This window comes from Eschrichtius robustus, chromosome 13 (assembly GCF_028021215.1).
Source record: "Eschrichtius robustus isolate mEscRob2 chromosome 13, mEscRob2.pri, whole genome shotgun sequence".
In the NCBI taxonomy this organism is placed as follows: domain Eukaryota; kingdom Metazoa; phylum Chordata; class Mammalia; order Artiodactyla; family Eschrichtiidae; genus Eschrichtius; species Eschrichtius robustus.
The window spans coordinates 22,244,687-22,269,172 of record NC_090836.1 but is presented as its reverse complement, the minus strand read 5'-3'; the positions used below and the strand labels follow the sequence as shown (position 1 = coordinate 22,269,172).

At 40.0% G+C, this 24,486-nt stretch overlaps 1 protein-coding gene and 1 long non-coding RNA gene across 2 annotated transcripts in view; one reads left to right on the top strand and one right to left on the bottom strand.

Annotated features, from left to right (window-relative positions):
• Window positions 1-10,574, bottom strand: part of SSPN (sarcospan) — a 40,356-nt gene extending 29,782 nt beyond the window's left edge. The window contains exon 1 of the mRNA XM_068561411.1: window positions 10,058-10,574. Coding sequence (XP_068417512.1) covers window positions 10,058-10,336 — 279 coding nt within the window. The 5' untranslated portion in view covers window positions 10,337-10,574. The remainder of the gene's footprint in view (window positions 1-10,057) is intronic.
• On the top strand, window positions 9,927-22,110 carry LOC137775488 (uncharacterized). The gene is made up of 3 exons (XR_011076029.1): window positions 9,927-9,976; window positions 19,114-19,230; window positions 21,742-22,110. It is a non-coding gene; the product is annotated as an uncharacterized lncRNA (long non-coding RNA).
• Window positions 22,111-24,486: the final 2,376 nt, after the last annotated feature.

Genomic DNA, 24,486 nt, shown 5'->3' with positions numbered 1-24,486 from the left:
AACAGAGGCCGCGATAGTGAGAGGCCCACGCACCGCGATGAAGAGTGGCCCCCGCTTGCCGCAACTAGAGAAAGCCCTTGCACAGAAACGAAGACCCAACACAGCTAAAAATAAATAAATAAATAAATAATTTTTAAAAATAAAGGCATTCCTTTAAAAAAAAAAAAAGACATTTAGAAAAAAAAATTTTTCAAATCCTCAGAAGGGAAAGGAATTTTATAAATGTGGATTTAGCCTACTGCAGAGGTATAGAGATAGGCTGAATTTTATGATTCAGGCATAATTAAGTAGGTTCTCAAATTAGGTCCCACTTCAGAAATGATTGTGCAGATAATTCTACGTTAATACGCCTGGGTCCATCTATCTGAAACAGTACAATAAATAGAATTTGATGAAATGGTACAGTATATAGAAATTATACAGTAAATCAATATAAATTCAATTATAGCAGGAGCGTAAATGAGAGAACCATCCTGTTCAATCTTTAAAAAATATTATCAAGTGGCTTTTCTAATTAAGAGCACTTTTTACCAAAAAAAACACAAAAAACAAAAAACCACACACACACACACACAAAGGATATAATGGAACATTAAGTAATATATAGTAACATTACTTCTTTAAAAAGTTTTTTGTCCTTTTCATCATGAGGTTAGTGTCCCCAGGCAGCCTGCAGCCTCTCCCGCATTTCCTCTCTTCCCTTCCATGGCAACATGGGTTAGCTAGACACTGAGCTTTTTGTGATGTGTGTGTGAGGACGGGGAGAAGGGGAGCGAGGCTTCAGGGAGGTCTCCAGGTGGAAAAGTTTGTGACGCACTAGATTCGGTGACTGAATGAGTATTTATCGAGGGTTCTCGAACACAATAGTTACGGTCACCCTATGTTCATTTTTAAAATTATGTTTGGTCTCAGAGACCTTAACTCAGAGGGAAACCCTTTCATAGGCATCCCAAACCACTTGTTCATGAAAAGATTATGCGACAAAGCCAACCTGCGTGGGTTTGATCCTTCTGTTTCAGAATCTGAGTAGCGAGCGCATGAGAGACATGCATAAACTTACTGAACGTGGAACATGTGCACTAAAATGGTTGAATTCTGTCTTTCATCAGTATGCAGTCATGGAGAAGTGATTTTGCATTGGTTATAAAGCGTGTCCACCTTACGGAGACCTCGTTTGCCCTCTTGCTGCCTCTGAAGCTCCACCCCTTCCCTGAGACCGGGATAGTGGCCCTGTGTTCGTCTCCATAGCTGAGCAACCTCCACCCTCCAACAGAAAGGATGAAGGCTGAAATGCTGTTTCCCTTATCTTGGAAAAGGCCCCTTTTATAGCTTTCCTGGCACAGCTAAATGGCGCAGGTAATGGCCTGATAGGTGTGCCACACCTGATACTTTAGAAGGAAGCTGGTAAGTGTTCTGTTTTTCCCTAGCAATAAATCGAAAATTCTCTCCCTAGTTAGGGTCTAGTTAACACATTAGCAAGTCCCCCTCTTTTCTCCTCACCTGTCATTATCTTCCACACAAGAGAGAGGTCTTGATAACAACCTATCTTAATGGGATTTTAATGGCTCATTACAGTGAATGCTGAATCCAACACTTTCACAACAACAGTTGAGTGGGATGCTGATAAAACAGCATCCTCGAGGTTTCTGCAGCCTCTCCCAGCCAGGGGGAGTTGCTCATTTTCTGCAACAACAGAAGCAGCCCCAACCGAACTTCTTCAGCAGAACGTGAGAATGCTTATTTGTGAACAAACCATTTGCTTTCTAACATGCAGGCACTTACCAGCCTTTTGCCAGAGTGAGGAAACACAGCACTGAAACACTCACATTCAGGACTGTGTTAGGCAGTGCACGTTGCTTAGCAACCTTAGATCAGAGAGCATCAACTTTAAATATGCTCAAAAACCAAACCAGCGATATTCCAGCATGTGTCTGGAACCATGGCCTCGCCTTTTGTTTGCTACTCATTTTGGACTCGGATTGGACCAAAAGGTGGCATATTGGATGGTTCTACTCGGTCTTCTCTAGTTTTCCCCTCTGGGATGGTTTGGATTTGTGCAGCACTTGTTAAAGTAAAGCAGAGACCCTTAGAATGTTTAGGGTTTTTAAGCTGGACAAACAGGATCAAACGAGAAGCCCTGACAGTGTACCTAAGGAGGATCCACCAGGAGCTGCACGCTCGTCCTGGAGGCTGTGACAGCATGAGGCCCCAGGTGGCAGCACCCTCAGGGTTTTATTTTGACCCATTCCACAGAACAAAGAGTGTTCATCTAATTTTCAGAATCATCCTCAAAAATGAAAGCATCAGGGCTTCCCTGGTGGCGCAGTGGTTGAGAGCCTGCCTGCCGATGCAGGGGACACGGGTTCGAGCCCTGGTCTGGGAAGATCCCACGTGCCACGGAGCAGCTGGGCCCGTGAGCCACAATTACTGAGCCTGCGCGTCTGGAGCCTGTGCTCCGCAACAAGAGAGGCTGCGATGGTGAGAGGCCCGCGCACCGCGATGAAGAGTGGTCCCCACTTGCCGCAACTAGAGAAAGCTCTCTCACAGAAACGAAGACCCAACACAGTCATAAATAAATAAATAAATAAATAAATAAAAGAACGTGAATTTCTTTAAAAAAAAAAAGCAAACGGGGCTATTTAAAAAAAAAAAAAAAATGAAAGCTTCAGCTGCATATTATAAAGAAGACCTGAGAGCGGGCTTCCCTTGAGTTCTAGAAAGACCAAGCCTGAGATCACCGCTCCCAGATGCCAGAGGGCTCATCTAATTGCTGAAAATCTGAGCATCCGCCACCAGCAGGGCTCAGTCAGCTACCCTCATTTTCTTGCCTCGGAGGCCAAGGTGGCATGTAGCTAGATCCTGATAGCGACTCACTCCCGGAGCAGCCAAGAAATGCAGAGATTCACTAAATGGTGGGTCCTAAGCCTTAAAGCTAAGGCAACAAATGGAACGCCTAAGCTACCCTTAGAATTGTAGGCACCGGCTACATCTACTTGATTTTATTTTTACTGAAATTTGACAAAAGAAGCAATCCGTAAATGCGTTGAAAACACCCTCCTCCATATGTTTCACTACTGGCATGAGACTGAGCCACGCCACCCCGCTGCACTGCCAAGTGCCAGCTTACTGGTTCAGAACCCTCATCAGAAACATTCAGACTTCTAGCTGTTCCATGAAAGCCACAGGGCCTTCCTGAAGAAGCTGAGAAACACACTTAAGAATCACTGAGGTGGCTGTACAAACTGATATTCCTCACTGAAAAGGCTATGGATTGAATTTTGCACACCCGCCCCCAATTCACATGTTAAAGCCTTAACGCTCAATGTGACTGTGTTTGGAGACAGGGCTTTTAGGAGGTAATTAAGGTTAAATGAGGTTGTAAGGGGGAGGTCCTAATCCTACAAGACTGGTGACCTTAGAAGTAGAGGAAGAGAGTGAGATCCCTCCCTCTCTCCAGGCACATGCACCAAGGAAGGACCACGTGAGCACATAGTGAGAAGGTGGTCATCTGCAAGCCAGGAAGAGAGCCCCTCACCAGAACCCACCGTACTGGAGCAGGCTAAGACAGAAAGGAAAATGTATTTTAGTTATTGCCGTATGTGGAAGCGTACACATATGAATTTTAAAATCTACCAGGGTGATCGAGTGAGCTGCCTCGCTCAGTCATCTAACAGTTACTCCTGCCAAATTGTATCTCAATACACTGAGATCTGAGGTAGCATCCAAACCATCTGAAAGACGACATGCCTCTGAAATAGGCTTTTATATAGTTTATGCTACAAATACTGTTCCCAACATCCATTTTTTAAAAGAAGATCACCTTCAGCTTATGAACTCATCATTGTAATAAACCTAGACTTGAATAAACCTAGACTTGAATCCAACCCTGGATTTTAATGGGCTCTTTTGAGCAGCATTTCTCTAGTTTGCCAGGATCTAAGTCCTAAAAATGAACTGTACTTTGCAGTGAAATGGTATCTAATTAAAGTTTAATGACTAGATTCCATTCCTATCCTACAGCAACATAGAAATATGCACACTGAACTCTTCACATTATCTTGTGTGTATCCTTTAATGTTTATGCCAACCCTTCAGGGTACAACACGGGCAAGTGGACCCAGTTAAAGAACACCCTTAATAGAAATGTCATGGACAAGGTTAATGGGAAGAAAAAGTCCAGAAAATATCCATTTCCTCAGACCAAACTGAAAGTGGACATCATAATGGCAATCTATAAAACTATTGGACCAAATATTAGGGAAATCTTTGCCATTGCTTTCTTTATAGAAGGTAAGGATGGTAATATTGGCATCTAGCATTCAGCCCCATCGATCCTGATTTGTCCTAATTTATTCAAGTTAGGGGAATGCAAAATAAGTCACGTGACTTCTTTCTTTTTTAGATCCTGCAGTCATTTTATAACATGAGATAAAATATCTCAATAATGCTAAGTTAACATGTTCTGAATATTTCTGGAACCCAAGGGCCCACAATGGGGTAATAACACACTCCTTATTATCACCTCTTACTTCTTTTCAACATTATCAATAAACTTAAATTTTTCTATATTGGAAAATACAACTGTATGTTATTTCTCAAACCATAGTTTAAAAATGGATATATGTAAGTTCAAACAGAAACTCTAATAATGGCAAATATGGAATAGAGTTTGGTTTAACACATTGGATACCGCTATGTGTCAGGGATAAATAACGGCCCCATGGACACATAATATACTTAAAGGGAATTAATTGCTTTACTTTTTATTTGATTATCCCCGAATTCTATGCACTACTCTTTCTACCATAAAAAAATAAAACCAAAATGATAATTGTCAATATTAAAAGTTTCTAGAGATTGAATATATCCATAATACAGGTTGAAAAATATCAGAAGCTGTCCCTTCTCCTCCTTTTTTAAAAAGAGAAAGGAAGTTCAGGGATAATTTCCTCATTGTATAAGCATTCCCTTGGCCTTTGCATATCTGGCTTAGTATGAAGCTAGCAATAGAAGTGAAAATACATTCTCCTAATGATTCTAAGCATCTAATGATTTTGTTCCAAGTTTACTTATTCTTTCTTAATTTTTTTTGTTGTTTTATTATTAACTTTACTTATTCTTTATTCAGTATTCCTAAATTTCTTTCAGAGAGCATGTCACCAAATTCTTGAATATTCCCTTTTGTGTTCATACACTTATTAAAATTAATTTTTTTCCAAATTAATCCAATTACATTCCATTTCTAGACTTACTACAACAACTTCATGTACCTATAAGATAATTATCCTCTCATTACTTATTATACATACTCAGTGGAGACTGAGTTAGGCCATGGGATTGTCACTCCTCAGTACCTAACTATCCTGTGACAGTTGCTATAATCAAAATTATTTCCCAGTGGTACTAGAGATGCAATATTAAGTTTTGGAAGCATATTAAGGCCCCAATATGAAAAATAATGTACTACTATGCAATGTGTTCCTAAAAATATAATTCCAGATTAAATTCTCAAATGTCAATACACATATGTGGAAAATTGACATCATTTTTTTGCTTCTTGACTTGTTTAGGGTCTATCCAAAACCCCAGTGCCAAATCTTTCTCACTTCCAGTTTTTCTTCAAAACCATGATCAAATCATCTAGGCAAACCATCATGTCGCAGTCTCTCCACTTATAAATTGCGGATAATAATAATATCTGTTCCTTACTTGCTATATGTCATATATCTACTTGTGAATTTCAGGGTGTATTCTTTTTTAAAATAAATAACCACCCAATTTTCCCTTCCATTAAGTCAAGATTAAAAATAGATTTAAAAAATCTGACTACACCTGCATTTTGAATTCCTTAGAGTAAGTTAACATATGAAAACTGTTATTGAAATTCTTGACAGTACTCTTAATCATTACAGATTCATACGATAAGTTTTATGAATGACATTATGGAAAGGAAATAGTCTTCCCTTTAAGCTCTTTCCTTAAACTTTCTAATGTGACTACTGTGGTATATATCTCAGGGATTTTATTCCAGGGGGATGGGGGATGGGAGGCAATGGAGCAAGAGTGAGGAAAACTAACAAAGCACAATAAGGCAAATAAATTCCCACTTTCCATGGGAATATTCCCTACAAGGGCCAAGGAACTAACAAACACTAAACATCCCCATTGGGGAAGAGAAGCAAGAGTTTGCTCTTAAATTGACTTCAGATAGAGATGCCAAAGCAAATAAATCATGGTAAGTGAAACACTTTGAAAGGTAAATGGACTTTAAAAATATTTGCGTAGGTTAAATTTTTTAATCAGAAGTATTCATTACTGTCAGATAAGATAAGGCCACATGTCCATCAGGATCTCTGGAGATCTCCTCCTTGTATATGATTCATTATTTTTAGACCAATGCCGAGCTAATCAGACATCCCCAACAAATGCTGCCAAATGAAAAAAATAAGCCAAAGTTCAAAACATGTTATGCTTCACCTAAACCAAAATTGTATTAATTTGAGTAAGAAGTAAGTAAAGGCCCCAAAGTTCTTAGATTTCTTCAATCCTTACACATTTTTTCATCAATAAGAATTCTGGAATGACGTGCAAACTTGAATGTCTATTCGACCCAGCTACTCAAGCCATTAACGGAATAAAATGCAAACTTCTGTTTCCTAGGATCCCTTGCCCCTAGCCAAGTTCATCCTCAAAGACCCTGTTTCACTTTGTGTTGTCCTTGTGGAGTGACTTGCAACCCTCAAGCCATGTAGAAAGAATTTTGAGAGAAGAATGGCACTTTTACAGGTTACGTGGTGTCCAGAGCAGCTCCATTCTTTTTTTTTTTTTCCTTTACGGGAATCTTTCGTAATTGAAGTAAAAAGACTTCAGTCATGTCTCTGATGGAGAGTGAGAGGAGTCATATTTACAGGTAGGTAAGAAATAACCTATTTGTTTTTCTAAAATTCCTCTGGACATAAATCTCTGATTGGAGATTACCAATGGCTTTTTTTATAACTAGAATTTCACTGAATATTCATCAAGCCACCCAGATATTGGTCAAGAAGAAGTTGCCTAAGTGAATTTATCCGTATACCTAGATTCTATCATGGGAATGGTGATACCCAAATCCCAAAGTAATGCGATAGCAAACCTTGTAAAATGAAGTAGGTGTCACATGATCAGAGGCAACCAGTATAAACAGAAATAGAAGAGTGAAGCAGGCCAAACTGTCGATGGGGCGGGTGCCTCAGTCTGGGGGCCCTGCTTGAATTCAGCGTAAATTCCGGAAACAGGTTTGACTCTGCCTCAGCCTCAGGGATTGACCTGTACTGCTTTGGTCTAACAGGTCTGCTAAATAGGGCAAACTTTCCAGTATTCCCTGGGGAATATACCAGACTAGAATCATTCCACGTCCCTAGGGAAAATGACCCTGAGGAGGCCCTTTTCCCCCAAGTTAATTTTTATAATCCTCCAGAAAGATTCAGAAAGTACTGGACTCATCTAATACCGCTGATACTGCTAACAGTAACTTGGCTGGCATCAGAGAAAGGTGAGATGGCCGAACTGATAGCTTCTTCAGGGTTCAAACTGGTTTGGGAAATGCAGCAAGTCCAAAGTGACTGTTCTGCATGATTAGAGATAAAATAGAGCCACTGCTACTTCGAAGAGCGCCACTACCAATGACTGCTCCACTCATCGCTAAGAAAAAGGGCGAACTCACTGAACGCTTACCGTGAGCCAGCACTGTTCTAAGTATTAGAACATGTATTCATTTATTTATTCCGCAGGACAACCCTAAGAGATAGGAATTATTATTACCATTCTGATGTCATCAACGAAGACACAGAAGCCTAGAGAAGTTAAGTAACTTGCTCCAAGTTATTCAGTGAATAATGGCCGGGCGGGAGCTCAACACCAGGTGCAGTGTTTCCGCTTCTGTACTTCACCACCCGGCCTCCCTGCCTTTTCCCTTCCTTGAAAGCTTGGAAGAGTGCCCCAGGACCAACCACAGACAGCCTGAGGAGAACAACAAGCACAGAGTCTGTGGGAGACGGGGGCAAGTTGCCTGCAGCTCTGGCCCAGCTGGGATGAGATTTTCCTTGCCCGGCTCCTCAGGGCCCCTCCTCACTTGTCTCAGGCCATCCCCACTAACTGCTCTGCTCTGCATATGCTCTCTGTTGAAAGACAAGATTACAGATATCATCAATACAGATGTTACTACAAGAAAACTTCGAGTGGATCCCAGATTATAACTGAGAAAACTGGAAAAAACAGAGAACTGGCTGCAGATAATGCTCTTTGCACCATATCCAGGGAGCTTCCAAGGGCAACTAGGAGCATGGGCTGCTCCTACAAGGAGCTCATGAAATTTCAGAGCTGCAAGGTTTTGTACGTTCCTGTCTTAAACATTAAGACAAATTTTCCCCACCTAATTTGCTTTTTTCGTACTGGACTTTCTAAAGTTGAAATAAAGAAAGGTTAGAAAACACATTTGTAAATGATATTCAAAACCACTGAATGAGAAGTTTCGTTCCTTTCTTCTTTGAATTCACCTAGCCTTGAAGAACAGACATTTTTTTTCCCTCTGAGTATGTTAACAGTCGTTGAAGTGACTAAAATACCCAGTATATCTTAGTGAAAAGCTATTTTTAAAATCACTTGATTTAGAAAACTCTAATCATGATAATTTCATGGGACTTCTCAGTACACAAATTAAAAGTTTTAAATTACTCTGCAAGAATTTGGAGTTCGAATAATCTTAAATAGAAAATACCTGCGTCAATGCATACTTAATCAGGTGTTTTTAACATCTGTCCCTGATCCAAAATTATTTTGAGGGTTGTTTTATAAGGTACAGTTCTTGTGGTCAGTAATAGCAGTAATGATGCAATGTGAGACTAGGAGCCAGAGGTGTCGATTCTGGTCTCACCTGACTCCACCACTTTTCACCTCTGGGCTTTGAGAATGCCATTTAACTTCTCTTAGCCTGTTTCCTCGTGTCCACAGATGAATAACAGTTCCCACCTCGAAGTGTTGTTTCAGGGACCAAATGAAATAATGCACGTGAAAGAGATTTTAGTAAGCCCGAGGCACTATAATAATAAAATTACAAACTAAATGTGGGAGCAGCATGGCCCAGTGAGGAAAACGCAGATGTAGTCTGGTGCTAAAAGGAATCAACTTGGTTGATTTGCCAACTTTGCCAACTCATGACCTTCAGTGGGTTTGCCCTTGGTTCTCTCATTTGAGAAATGGAAGGATAATAACTATCCCATAAGGCTGATGTGGGGATTAGAAATAATACGTGTAAGGCCTGTAGCAGGACAGGCCCACAGTAGGTGCTCAATAAATGGCACCCATTTCATATCAGAGAATCCGTTTAATTAAGCCAAGTATGCTGTGTCCAAACACTCACTCACAACAGCTGAGTGGTGTTCTGCTTAGACCAGTACATTCATTAGCAGAGTCCCAAATAAGACTCCTGCCACGGCCAGCACCCTGGGCTTATCCCACTTTAGATTCCAGTGGATTAAGGCTGTGCTTGCTGTATTCACATTTCCTGCCTTCAACCACTGTTTTATAAACTTACTACCGGAACCTCAGATTTAAAAAATAAAATCAATTCTACCCAATGTGGCCACTCCAAGTACAGGATTTTTCCTAACTTGCTTTTACAGGATGAACTTATTCACTTTTTTGCTACTTCTGCAGGGACGAGGGTGGGGTCCGCGGGCGAGGAGAAGGAAAAAACCGAAGTGAATATGCTGTTGTTACTGAGGCTGTTCAGTGTGACCAAAGTAAGCAGCCTGTGCCTCGCCTCCCCAGCTCCAGCGCGTGAGGGTCAGGCCTGTCGGAGGCGGAGGCGTTCGGAGCCACAAGCAGGACAAGGGCACGAGCTCCGCCGCGCCCGGCCCGAGCAGACCCGGGGCGGCGGGCATCGGTCACCAAGCAGAGGGCGAGTTAGAGGCGTGGAGCCGGGGAAGGGCGCATGCAGGTGGGTTAGTGGTAACTCGACCATGCGGCGTGGCATTCCTGTCTGGCAAACGCGCTCAGGCAAAACAGACTCGATGCTTACAATGATCCCAGCCCAAAATGGAGTGTCTCTGACTAGCAGGGAGGAGCTGATGCCGGCCATGAGAAAGCCCACCACGGTCACGGCGACGCCCAGCGCCAGCTGCAGCAGCGCGAGCAGCAGCGGGAACCGGCAGCCGCAGCACGTCCGGGCCTCCTCCTCCCCGCACTCCTTGGGGGCCCCCGCGCCCCTCTTCGGCCCCATGTCCTCGGGCCCCGCGGCGTCGGCGGCCGACGGTCCCCCCTGGCTCCGCGCGCCGCGGCCCGGCCGCTCCCTGCCCATGGCGGCTGCGGGGGCGACGGCGAGGGCGGCGCGGGGCGGGCCGCGCTGGCCCTGCTCGGCGAGTTACGGAGGCTGAACAAATATGGCAAACATTTGGAGCGACTCGCCGAGCCTCCGAAGGCCACGGGGAGCCCGCGGCGGCGGGGGAGTCGAGGGGGGTCGCCAACTGCCAACTCGCCGGGCGGGACACAGCGCCCGCCGGCTCAGGCAGGGTGGCCCCGCGCCTCCTAAACCCCAGCGCACTTTAGACAGGCTGCGTGTGAGCGCGCGTGTGTGTGTATGTGTGCGCGCACGTCTGGGTACGCGGCCGTGTGTGTGTGTGTGTGTGTGTGTGTGTGTGTGTGTGTGTGTGTGTGGTGTATGTCTCCCACTCCAAACCCCAGGATTTTTTCGGTTTTGTTTTTGTTTTCTGAGAGGTGCAGTGCAAGGTGATGAATGTTTAAGTCATTTGAGTTTAATTAGTAGAAAATTTAATCCGAAAGAGGCGTTGCTAGGCTCCAAGCTGTGAAGTTCCAGAAGTTAAATTGTTCTTTATTTTCCAAAAAAGGCATGGGCTCTTTCTTTTTAAATTCTGCAATCCTGCTGACAAATCAAGGCATTTTTCCCACTGAGGTATTTGCTTTTGAAATTACTATTTATACAGATGCTGGGTTAATTGGGAACTCTCTCACATGTTTTTTTTTTTTAACATCTTTATTGGAGTATAACTGCTTTACAATGGTGTATAACAAAGTGAATCAGCTATATGTATACATATATCCCCATATCCCCTTCCTCTTGCGTCTCCCTCCCACCCTGCCTATCCCACCCCCCTCGGTGGTCACAAAGCAAGGAGCTGATCTCCCTGTGCTATGCAGCTGCTTCCCACAAGCATCTGCTTTACATTTGGTAGTGTATATATGTCAATGTTACTCTCTCACTTCATCCCAGCTTATCCTTCCCCCTCCCCGTGTCCTCAAGTCCATTCTCTACGTGTGCGTCTTTATTCCTGTCCTGCCCCTAGGTTCATCAGAACGTTTTTTTTTTTTTTCGATTCCATATATATGTGTTAGCATACGGTGTTTGTTTTTCTCTTTCTGACTTACTTCACTCTGTATGACAGACTCTGGGTCCATCCACCTCACTACAAATAACTCAATTTCGTTTTTTTATGGCTGAGTAATATTCCATTTTGTATATGTGCCACATCTTCTTTATCCATTCATCTGTTGATGGACCCTATTTGTTTTTAAAAGCTCTTTTAATCATTTATATAAAGTCCCTAGCCAGTCTTCGCTAATCTCCACAACGGTGCCTATGGGGATTATTACACACTTTGGACGTGGAGGATTTAACTCAGTCCACGTTTGAGCTATTTTTAATGCACCTACAGCGTGCTAGAAAATAAGGATGCTCAAGGTAGATTTGGTCCCTGCCAAAAGTCACCGAACAAATCAATAAAACCGATTATTCTTATTCCCACATACCTCTCCTCAGTAGCACTTAGAGCAAATTTAAGTGAAACCACTCAGAAATGATCCCATCACTTTACAGTATTTATATCTACCTTGGTATGGTCATTTTAGCATTCAGAAAGCTTTATTTTAAAAAAAATGATGTTGCCAAGATGCTAGGATAAAGCCTACTCCTAGATTGTTTGCTATCAGCTAATTTAAAGAAAATCTAACTCCCTGCTTTGTCTCCAAAGAATTAGAAACTAATCATCATCAGCTCTCCCTGGGTACCTTTGAAGGTATAAAATATATTCTTATTTTATGAACTTCAGTGTTTTCCTTATACCTTCCTTCTGGATCAGTGAGAAAAATATGGTCCATGGAACCAATGCAGTAGTTTAAAAAGCAGAAACCAAACTGCACATCCCAGCACTCCCCCTAGAAGCAGTAGAAACAGCGCTCACTCTCACGAGAGGAGCAGAGGGGCTGAGGAAAGGTCATTGTCAGCTTTGGGGCCATTACACCATTAGGATTTCTAGTGAGAACAAATAATAGCTGGTGTTCCATCAAGGTACCCATGTGACTTGTGCCTGATTGAGAACAACCCAAATGACAAAAAGGGAACAATACTTGGTTTTTCTACATAAACCAAGAAAACATTTTTAGGAAGCTGAGTACATGGAAGTAATTATTTGTTCTTACGAATAATGTAGCTACCAGTTACTGAGTATCTATCTGTTCTGTAACAAGCACATGCTAGGTACTTTACATTCTTGACAGTTACTCGTTGTAATTATAGCTTCTTCTTTTAAAGATGAAAAAATGGAGTAGCAGAATCATTTAGTAGCCAGATTATTGGGCCACTCGCCTAGTTAGGGATGTGTGAGGGGAACCAAATGTAAACTCCTGTGGATTACCTGTTTTGTTAATTACTTCTTGTAGGCAAATAAGTGGATGGACTGATTTAAATCATTTGTGATTTTAAACAATTTAATGATCATAGGTAGTACTTCATCTATCACAGAATTAGCTATTAGCCTTGACTCTAAGAGTATTTGAGTACTTTACAAAATATCTTGATCCACCACCACAATGTATGTGATAGTTGACTGAGACTGTTATTTCTGTTCATAATTTATAGCTAGATACAAGCTCTATTTGCTGACCATACTGCTGGGCTGTCAGTTAGTTAAGAATAAAATATTCTTAGCCTTTCCCTCAATATCTTAAATTAGATGTTAAGTGAGAATAGGTAAACAAAATAATAGGGTATTCCTGTAGGTTTGTCTTCTAAGTTTCAGAACTAGTGTGGCTTACAGTTGCACATAAATTCTTGTAATGAAGGCTTACTTTTAACTGCCTAGGTGAGACAAGTTACAAATGAAACCAGTAGCAGTGAACAACAGCCCAGATAAATTGTAATCCTTCTAGTCTGATTACAATTTTCAGCTTCCAGCAAAGGAAGGCAGTAGTAGTATGGGGAGCCTTACACCTGCTCAGATTCCCAACCACACGCGTGAATCTGTGTCCGAGGGGGCCTGGTCTTTGGCAATACCACAAGGTGATAGTGATGAGGATGGTAGTTTCACTTACTTAATGTGAGGAAGTAGAAACAAAGAAGAGGATGACAAGTTGTCAGAAGGTTAGTGATGAAGAGTAATCAAGGCTAAAATGGTATCAAAGGGTCTTTAAAAACAACAACAAAAAAGGTCTTCCTTTAATATGTCCTTTCCACAAGAAAAATCACCATTTCCAGCTCACCACATAGTTTAACAGAAATGAACAGGATTTTTTTAGTATTCATAAGTTATAATGTCTCTGTTTTATAGGTTAAGCAATAACCTCTTCAGATATTTATATTACTGGGAAAAAAGGCAAAGTAGAAACAAAGTGTTTTCAGATACTCTACTGGCTGCTCCCATAACTCAAAACTGACAGAGATGGTAACTTAGAAATTATAGGAGAGTAGTTAATAAAAGGTTTGAGATTATTTTGATCCTGTGAGGAAAATAACAAAAATAAGCTTAGTATTTCTGTGTTTGCTGCATTTCAAATTCAACATTATTTGGACGTATTTATGCTTCAGAAATTCAGAACTGGGGAAAAAAATTAGTGTCATTAACAAGATGTCCTTAGGAAATACGACTAGAAATAATCTCTAAACCAACTTATTTTTGAACACATGATCTTAGATTCACCAAGAACAAAAAAGATTTCATAGGAAAAATTATTACAGTTTCAAGGTCTGTGTCAAGTCTCTTTAATATGTAATGACATATATTTTAAATGTTCAATTAGATTTGATTTAAGGAAGTATCAGATATTCTACAGAGAACAATTGAGAACTCATTTATGATATGCAGCACCATTGGTCTCCGTATCTAAAATAACTCTAGGGATATTGCTGACATGCATGTGTGTACAACAAATAAAAGAAAATCTAATTTTTTTGTATTTTCTTTATTTATATATCATTAGTTCTAAATATTACTTTTGGCTCAAGTTTTTCTCCAAAGAATTGACCCATTTATGATCCTTGTATTGCAGTTTGTCTTTTCAAGTTAAATGTCATATGTGCAGTGTACTCTCTGTGGTTCACATAGGGCTTATAACTTTCTCATTCTATAGAGTGTCCATAGCAACGCTAACTATGAATCCTTTCCTAATGCATTCCACCTATTTATATGATGTTATTTATAATATCAAATTTTTCTACATGCAATTTGTACATGTATTTTTGTCTATATAATTTCGATGTGTGCACTGCATATGATAAGGTAGAAATAACCAAACTTATTATAATTAAGAAATATAGGGAGAAGAATGGATAAAAAATTGTGGTATATTCATACAGGGAATACTACTTGCTAATAAGAAGGAATGAACCATTGATATAGTCAATGACTTGAATGAGTGAAAGAAATTAGACACAAAAAATAAATACTGCATAATTCCATTTATGTAAAAATAAAAATAAAAAGGTAAAAATCTATGATAACTGAATTTAAAAAGAGGTTGTAGAGTTGGGATGAGAGAATTGACCAGAAAGGAGCAAGACAGGATTCTCTGGGGTGATGGAAGTCTTATATATCTTGGTTTGGGTGGTGGTTACGTGGTATAAACCACTGTGAAAGACTCGTTGAACAACACTTAAGATCTGTGCCTATTATTCTTTGTAACGATATCTCAATTTTTGAAATGTAATAAGAGGAGAAATACAGGACGTCATTGTATATCCATCAGTTATTAACAATAGAAAAAGTAAAGTTTCTTTTTTTTTTAATCTAAATTATCTTACTAAACTCTCTTCACTTCTCTCCTGCCATTCTGATTCCTCTGTATTAATTATCTATTGCTGCATAATAAATCACCCAAAGCTTAGTGGTTTGGAATAACAGTAGTTCTTTATTATTTCATAATTTCTGTGGGTCAGATATTCAAGTAGAGTATAGCAGGGATCATTTGTTTCTTCACATTTTCTGGGGTCTCAGCTGAAAGACTTAAAGACTGGGGCCTGGAACCATCTGAAGTTTTGACTGAGGCAGAAAGATTTGCTTTCAAGGTGGCTCACTCATCTGGCTGGTAGGCTGGCTCCTTTCCATGTGGCCTCTCCGTGCATTGGCCTCTCCACAGGGTTGTTTGAGTGTTCTCACAACATGATGGCTGACTTCAACAAGAACAAGAGATTCAGAGATTGAGAGAACAAGACAAAAGCTATCCTTTTAATGATGCAGCCTTAGAAGTCACTTAGCAACACTTGAGCCACACTCTATTCTTTAGAAGCGAGTCACTAAATCCAGCCCACATTCAAGGGGAAAAGAATTAAGATCCGTGTATTGAAAGAAAGAGTATTAAAGAATCAGAGTATCAAAAGCATATTTTAAAACCACCACATTTAGGTATCACCACATTGAGATATGACTGATATACAAAAAATTGCACAAATTTAATGTATATATCTTGATGAATTGGATTTTTTATTGCATAGGGAAAGGGCATGTATGCTACACGTTCCATGGCTTCATCAAAGACTCCAAAATCTAAGGAATCCAGACTTCTTTCCTTAGCTCTAGATCTGAAAATGTAAATACCTACTTACAACTCCATTTGAATATCCCAAATGTACCTCAAATTCACCCTATCCTTGAACTCCACAGAGAAATCAAGTAAGATAAACACAAAGTGTACATAGACCTTAGTGGCAAGGTGGTCATTGGTTGCCCTTGCCAAGAGCAATCCATATAGAGTTTCAAGATTCCAGTGAGTTTAAGAGTGAGTGGGAGGTGATGAAGTGGGGAGAAAATTATCTATGGAAAAGCTTAGCTGTGAAGGGAAAGAAATAGGAAAAGCTATAGCTAAAGGGATAATATAAAGTTGAGGAAAAGTGTGCCTCTCTTTTTTTTGGACAATTGATCAGATAAATTCCTTGAGGTGGGAGAATTAGTCAGAAGGAAAGTCCCTTCACAGGCTGAGATAGAAGGAAAGAATGTAAGATAAGATAAAACACAGTTAAGTTTGCAGGTGTGTGAGGAAGGCAGTTGAGGGAATTTTCTGGCCTCCTCTAGGATGTATACACAACAAATATAGTACCAACATTCTCCTAAATGATGCAGATTTTAGATACAGAGCCAGTCTACTTCCATAGCCTATCCCACAGCACATTTTATTGCTATATCTCATAAGTATAGATTTAATGAAACTATATCATTTTCTGAAAAATTTCTCTAAAATAACAAAAACATGATTTTCTGTAAATTACAATAATAATGATGTCTGGAATGTGTATTTGTATATGTATATATATACACACATACATACATATATTTTATAGGTTACAAAGTACTCAAATTATTACTCTCTAAATCTAACCAAAACCCTATGAAGTCGAAATTTCTTCAGTGGTTAAGTGACTTGATCAAGGCTACATTTTTTTAACCATTTTTAAAAATTGAAGTATAGTTAATTTACAATGTTGTTAGTTTCAGGTGTACAGCAAAGTGATTCTGTTTTATATATATATTATATATATATGTATGTATATATATATATATATATATATATATATTCTTCTTCAGATTCTTTTCCATTAACGGTTATTACAGGATACTGACTATAGTTCCCTGTGCTATACAGTAGGTCCTTGTTGTTTATCTGTTTTATATTCAATCGTATGTATATGTTCATCCCAAACTCCTAATTTATCTCCCCCTACCCCCACTATCCCTTTTGAAGGCTACAAGACCTAAGCTCTAAGTTCTCTGCTCTTGCCATTTATATTTTAGCTGAATGACTTGGATTTTTTAGCTTTATTGCGATATGATTGGTACACCACACAAAAATTGCACAAATTTACTGTATGTATCTTGATGAGTTGGATTTTTATTGCATAGAGACATGGCATTAATACATTGCACGCATAAGCAGTCATGCGTGGTAAGGGCAAATGTGTGCTAATATACACGTTAAACGTGTTAACATATATGTTAAACATGCATGTTTAGGGCTATGCTCTCAATTCCGATGTGTGGGTCTTCTCCCCACACCACCAAGCAGTTCTCCAACACCAGCTGGGTGTCCTACAATTCAACTCAATTCTGACACTATCTAGCCAGAGACAGCATCAGATTCTAGGTGTTGAGGGCTTGGTGCCACAAGACTGCCCCTACTTCAGATATAAATCTCGAGTCCAGATGGTTATCTGTGCTCCTGACCCATTGGTTATAAATCAGAGGTTTCTGCAACCCTTTCCTTGGGCTTAACTTAGGACTCAGGAAACTATTTTACTCACTAAATTGCCTGTTTATTACAAAGGATGTTAACAGATACGAATCAACAGCCAGAGAAAGAGATACATAGGGCAAGGTCCCAAACAAAGGAGCTTCTGTCCTCATGGAGCTTGGGGCTGTGCACAGTGGCATGTGGAAGTGTTCTGGTTCACCAACCTGGAAGCTCTCCGAATTCAGTTTTTTGTTTTCGGTTTTTATGGAGGCTTCATTACATAGGCATGATTGATTAAATCAATGACCATTGGTGACTGGTTCAGCCTGGGGTGGAGGCTCTCTCCTCCCTGGGTGTCTGGAGGGTGGGACTGAGAATTGCAACCCTCTAGTCACGCGGTTGGTTCTCCTGGCGGCCAGCCCACATCCTTAGGTGTGTTCCAAAAGTCATCTCGTTAGCATAACAGAAGACACTTTTGTCACTTTCCTCACTTAGGAAATTCCAAGGATTTTAGGAGGTCTGTGCCAGAAATGGGGACAAAGACCAAATATATATCTTTTGTTATAAATCACAATATCACAAGGGCATAAGTGCTTGGTGCATAGATATCCCTGCTGAGTCCCAGGGTAGTGAGAACAGACGCTGTGTAGAATCTGGACCATAAGCACCGTGAGGACAGACATCTTGCTTTTCTTAATCATCATTGTTTCCACAGTACCCAGCACAGTGCAAAGAACATTGCATGGCTTTAATAAATATTTATAGATCCTAAATAGTCATACAAGTTACACACAAGATTCATCTGGATTCACATATTTCTGATATAAACAGTATATCTTTAAAATCCTTGAATGCATATTTTGTTCGTCCATTTTTCTTTTTCTTTTAAGAGTTGTCTTTAGGAATAACTCAATCGAGACACTTTGGATGAATTATAATCAGGTTTTCTAAATAATAACATTGAAAACACCATAAAGTCATTTTAAATATCCTATGTGTTATAAGCAAACTATACGATTTTCAATTTGACCACTGCTCTTCCTCTTTACAGTAAGTGAGTCACTGTCTGACTCCAAGCCAGACTGACATCTTTTTTCATTTTCATAATATGCAGGTTTCCATAGACTTACAACTCCCTGCATTTGGTTCCATATCCAGTCATCACCTCCTTTAAAGACATCTTTGGCTCTAAGACAAATCTTTATAGGCTGTGTTCTTTTCCTCCTACCATTTTTCTATAAACTCTCTCTCATTTTTAGTGCATCAGTGAGTGCAAACATCGGACTCAGTCCGCCTGAGTTCCAATCCCGGCTCCAATTCTTACCAGCTGTATGATGTGGACATGTTCCCTCACCTCTCTAAGCCTTGATTTCCTATCTGTGAAATGTGACCATTAAAAGTACCTATCTCAGAAGGTCTCTATGAAGTACAAATACAATAGTTCATGAAAACATGGAGGACATTTCCTAGCATGGATAAGTAATCAGTAACTGTTAAGCTATTATCCTAGCTTATCATTCTTGGCTTACACAAGGGGCTCAATCAGTATTTGCTGAATGGTTAAATAAATAAACAAGTCAACAGATATTCCTTTTGTTTAATTACTTCTATCCCTTGAAACTGAAGGTACCCTGACCGATGCTCCCGCCCAGGTGAATCTCAGCACTGCCACGGGCATCCTCGTCTCTGCAACAATAGACCTGCTGTTGTCTAAGAAAACCATATAGGAGTGACAAGTGAGTGGTGAGTGGGTTTTTTTTTTTTTCCTGTCAAATTGTATCAGAAGATATGAAGCCATTGTAGGGCAGGATAGATATTTTATAAAGTTTCTATTTACAATACTTTATCAATGTAGCATATAAGGAAATGCCAAGTGCTATTTTATAATCCACACCACTTTCAGCTTAGGTGTATTTGTATGAGCATTATGCTCAACTAGCTAATTATACCTGGAAATTTTGTTGCTCTTTTACTAGCCTAAATCATAAAATTAAGTAGTAGGTTAGCAGATACTTGTATGCACTGCTTTTTAAGCCAGGGTTGCAGGTCAGAATCACCTGTAGAGTATTTGATACATGTGTTTGTTTTTAATGTCTGACTTAGTTATATTTTAGGTGGGGTCTAGGCAGTTAGTACGTTTGGGATGTACCCCTGTGATTAAGTCCCACTCTGAAAACCTGCCCAGGACACACTACCAGCTAAGCTCAACACTCTCCCCATCCCCTAAGGCAGTAAGAAACATTCCTTTGTCAAAGACTGATTGTAACTTTATCATTTTATTTCTTCTTGGTACCTTTTTCTCAGGAGTGAGTGCCTGTACAGCATTCTTTCTTGAGTTCATTCAATAAACGTTTAATGAGTGCCTAAGATGGCCAAGTAAGCCAGCAGGCACTGACGGTAAAAAGGCAGCAGGTTCCTGCTCTCAAGGAGCCCACATTCAACTGGAGGGAGACAGACACATAAACAGGGAAGTGTAATAAAGTGTTACGTGTGCGAGGACAGAATTGTGTGTGAGGTACAGCAAGGCATGAAGGCACCGTGACTCTACTAGAGAGTGTCACAATCAGTGTCATTTGCCTGCATTCCTGGGAAACATGTGGCATAGCAGAGTAATTATTCATGCCTTGTGGGTTTTTATCTATGGGGTGACTCTGGAGTGTGTCAGCTTGGACCTACTGGTTCAGACTTACAGCACCATGTCTCCCAGCCAACAGCTCCTTCCCTGTGCCTAATCCTTGGAGACAAACCTTCCTAGTTTCACTTTTTTGCTCCTCCACCTCAGGGTAGTAAAGGTATAATCAGACCAGGGCAAGGCGAGAGGAGCTGACCGACTCTCAATACCCAAGCATATTGCTGGCCCCTAGGAAGATAGCCCTCTCTCAACTCCCCTGAAGACTGAAGAACCAAGGTCTTGCTGGAGTTCATGAACCCCATGCCTGTCAATCATTTTCAACTTTATTCAACATCTATTTTTTTACTTAGTCATATTTTTTTATCCCTAAGCAATCTGTAATAAACATGTAGTACACCATGCAGATTTTGGGAAAGGGCATTTTTTCAATGTCATGCATTATTTTTTGTTCTGTTCCTAAAAGCCTAAACAATCCATATTTTAAATAAAAAATAATTTAATTTTCTTATGCATCCTGTTTAGAGAGAGTAGGGGAAGCATGTGAAATGCTTATTGAAGGAAGTTGCTTGAGGTTTAATAAGAATGAAACTAGCACCTAGAAAAAAACTCATCAAGATGCTAAAAGCAGTTGCTTGGGGGCAGTGGGACATGGATAATGTTCTCCTCTTCTTCCTGTTTTTCTGTTGTCCTCGAATGGGCACAATTACATTATGATGTAACCAAAACAAAACACAAAACAAAACAAAACAAACACCCCCCAAAACCCTTAGTTTTCAAAAGAAACTCACTTCAGTAGAGATTGGGTCTTAGATTTATTTTAGAGTCACCTAAACAATGGAGAATTAGGTACATAATGGATGCTCAATTAAAAAGATATTACACTTGGTAGATTGAGAAATTCTCTCTGGATTGAGTCGTCATATATTAATTGAATTTAGTTTCAATAATGAGATGCTGCTAAGATAATATTTTTAAAAGAAAGTTTGTGAAAAGAAGAGATAAGTATAATATACTAAGGTAAAGGCAAAAATTTCTGGAAGTATGAGGGATTATAATAAGCCAGTGGTTCTTATCCCTGACTGTGTATCAGAATCACCCATGATACTCTTTTTAAATGTCTGTGACCTAGACTTTCCTCTAGAAATTCTAATTCAGGAAGTGGGTTGACATACAGCATCTGCACTTTTCAAAGGCTCCATAGATAATCTTGATGCAGAGGTAGGATTGTAAACCATTATTCCAAATGAAATGAATCAATCAATCCAGGCACCAACTAATGCATCTGAAATGACCTGGGTCCTTCAACTTTGTCAATTAAAAGTAGTTAAACTTTTACTTAGTAAAGCTATAGTTGCTCAAACACTTGGCATTTTTCTTTGGGAAATTTCATCAAAGATGATTTAAGAGCCGCCCAAGATAATCACCCTTATTACTTAATGCTTGTGTAAACCTAGCCTGCTAATTTTATTTTATTAAAGATTGATTACCAACTTGGGACAGAAATGTAAAGGCAGAGGTAATCACCTTGTCCCTCCATTCCCATTATCTGCTACCCCCAGTGAATGCTTGATTAGCCTCTGATGAATGAATGAATGAATGGTTCTTCTTCCTCATTTTCACAGATGAGCCTCCGAGCAGTCGTGCCACTTGCCCATGGACTCACTACTAGTTGACGGCAGTGCTGGGACTCAAAAATCAAGAAAGCCCATTCTCAGGGCTCGAGTCCTCCCATGCTGCCACATGCTTTACTCACCTCCAAACAACTGTTGATTGTCCCAAAAGTTAAATCCATCCTTCAAGAATGCTATTATCTTCCATAGAGAGCATTACAAATAATGTACCACAATTCTATAAACATAACTGACAAAAATACTTAAAGCAGCAGTAACACCATGTGAGTGGAATGCCTTCCAAAGTGACTACTTCGAAAGAGACACGATTTCTACATATAAGTTCTGGTTCTTAAAACTCGTAAAATAGATAGCTAGTGGGAAGCAACCGCATAGCACAGGGAGATCAGTTCTGTGCTTTGTGACCACCTAGAGGGGTGGGATAGGGAGGGTGGGAGGGAGGGAGATGCAAGAGGGAAGAGATATGGGAACATATGTATATGTATAACTGATTCACTTTGTTATAAAGCAGAAACTAACACACCATTGTAAAGCAATTATACTCCAATAAAGATGTTAAAAAAAAAAAAAAAAACCCCTCAGTCTTTGATTTCTAAGTTGCACAATGTACCCTCCACTTATATATTGTTCCAATGAGGGGCATCAATGTGCCAGGTTTAGTTATTAGTTTCCTTCAGGTCAGTATCTCACTGGAAAAATTTGGCTCCTATCACCTTACCAAAAAAAAAAAGCTAAACTTTGACCTGTAATTAATTGGTGCCTCTGTTTTCACAACTGTACATTTTTAGATAAGACTGCCAGATTGCCTCCCTAATTGCCTTGTGTAAACTGTCCTGTAGAACCAAAAGAAACTGTAGGGTTTTTTTTTTAATGCATTTTCACCATACCCCTTTTTAAAGCCACCATTGGAGAAAAAAATTATAACAATAAGACAGGACAAGAGGGCTACCATTGTTGACCAATCTCCCTCCAATAATAAGAATGTTGGAGTAGGACTTTGGTCTTAAATAATAACTTTTGTTTTACAACATAATTTTTGCTGCTATCATGTCTTCAAACAGAAGGTAACACAGAATTCGGATAAACAGAGAAGTGGATAAAATTAAAGTTGCCCCAACTATAATGAGAACAGCTTCTTTGGATAAAAAGAGGGGGGGGGAATGAGTATTAAAGTCTAGGAAAGGAAAAAGATTTTCACAAAGATCACAGTTTTTTACTGATATGACCAAAGTGAGAAAGAAAATAGATCCTCATTAAGCAAAAGTAAAACTTGCATGAGATTCTGTGCAGTGTAAGAGAATCATTCTGGTTTTTGTTAAGCCTGCTTCTTGTCTTCAAACAGTATCTTCCCTGGAGCACAGCCAGACCAGCAAGGATTATGGTGGGTACATCAGTGTGTACATCTGAAAGGACTGGCAGACAATAGAGATTGTTTGCCCCTCGGAAATTTTTAATCCTTCCTTCGAAACCTATAAATTCTGCTGCATATCCCTCCACTTTTATTCTTACCATCAGGATGCTTTATGTGTGCAAACAATCCTTGATAGATGTTTAGCTTAGAGCTGAACTCAACATTTGAGTCCCTTACTTGTATGAGATGCTATACGATTCAGGAGAAAATGAAAAGACAAAACAAATCTAATTTCCTCTCCATTCCTCTCAAAAGATCTCAAACGCCTTTCAAGTTTTCTTGTATCTTAAAGTAGTGTTTCTTTCACCCCAGAATATCTCTCTGGACTAAAACTGTTTAGTTATTAAACCGTGAACTTTAAAGTTAAATTTTAGATCCGGGAAAAATACGCTGTGTACCCAGAACATCCAGGGGACAGTTAAATGGGAGGAATCGAATTTCTTAAGTTTAGAGGGGCAGTTTCTGTTCTGTAGCATGAGATCGTGTATCTCATGTTGTATGACGGCGGGGCTATCTGAGGTGGCGTGGGAGGTGAAGTAGAAAGTCCCTTCCCTTGTCGTTGCCTCTGACGAGGTTCTGCAAGCACCCCAGTGTCTAAAGGCGTCGGGACACTCAGTTCATTGTGTCAAGAAAAGAAACCTCACCGCTCTGTGCACGATCGTGTGAATGAATATTCAGCACCTCCAACTCAGATTCACGGCTAATGATCTAGATTCTGAATTTTCAAGGGCCGATTGTGTGGCCTCCTTCTTGCATGCTGCCTTTCTTTTTTTAGTAGTTTCATTATTTGTTCACACCTCCAGGAGAAGAAGTGAAGAAAGAAGATGAAACATAAATTCATCAACTTTTTTCAACTACATCCTCATTGCCAAATTTCTCTGGTTCCAAGAGGGCTTGTGGGAGAGCACAGAACAGTTGGGGGAGCAATCTTCTTGCTGTGCCAACAAAAATGTAACACAGGGCACACTTCCTCACATCAGGACCAACTGAATCCTCTTCAAACAGAAAGACAGCATCCGAAGTTAATATTTGACTATGGCACTGAAAGAAAAAAAAAAAAAAAAAAGCCTGGCTAAACCCAGGATCCAACCACCTGAAGGTTTCAATTACCCAAGTGCTGACCTGAGCAGAGAGACCGCAGCACCGTGTGTGTGTGTGTGTGTGTGTGTGTGCGCGCGCACGTGCGTGTGTGTGTGACACATACAGAGTGTACACAGCTGAAAACGGATTGGCTCTGTTGCCTCCTTCCACAGGTAGCCTTAAACTAAGAGGCATGAGATTTAGTTTTTTCTTGATGACCTTCATATAGTTTGCTGGCACCATTT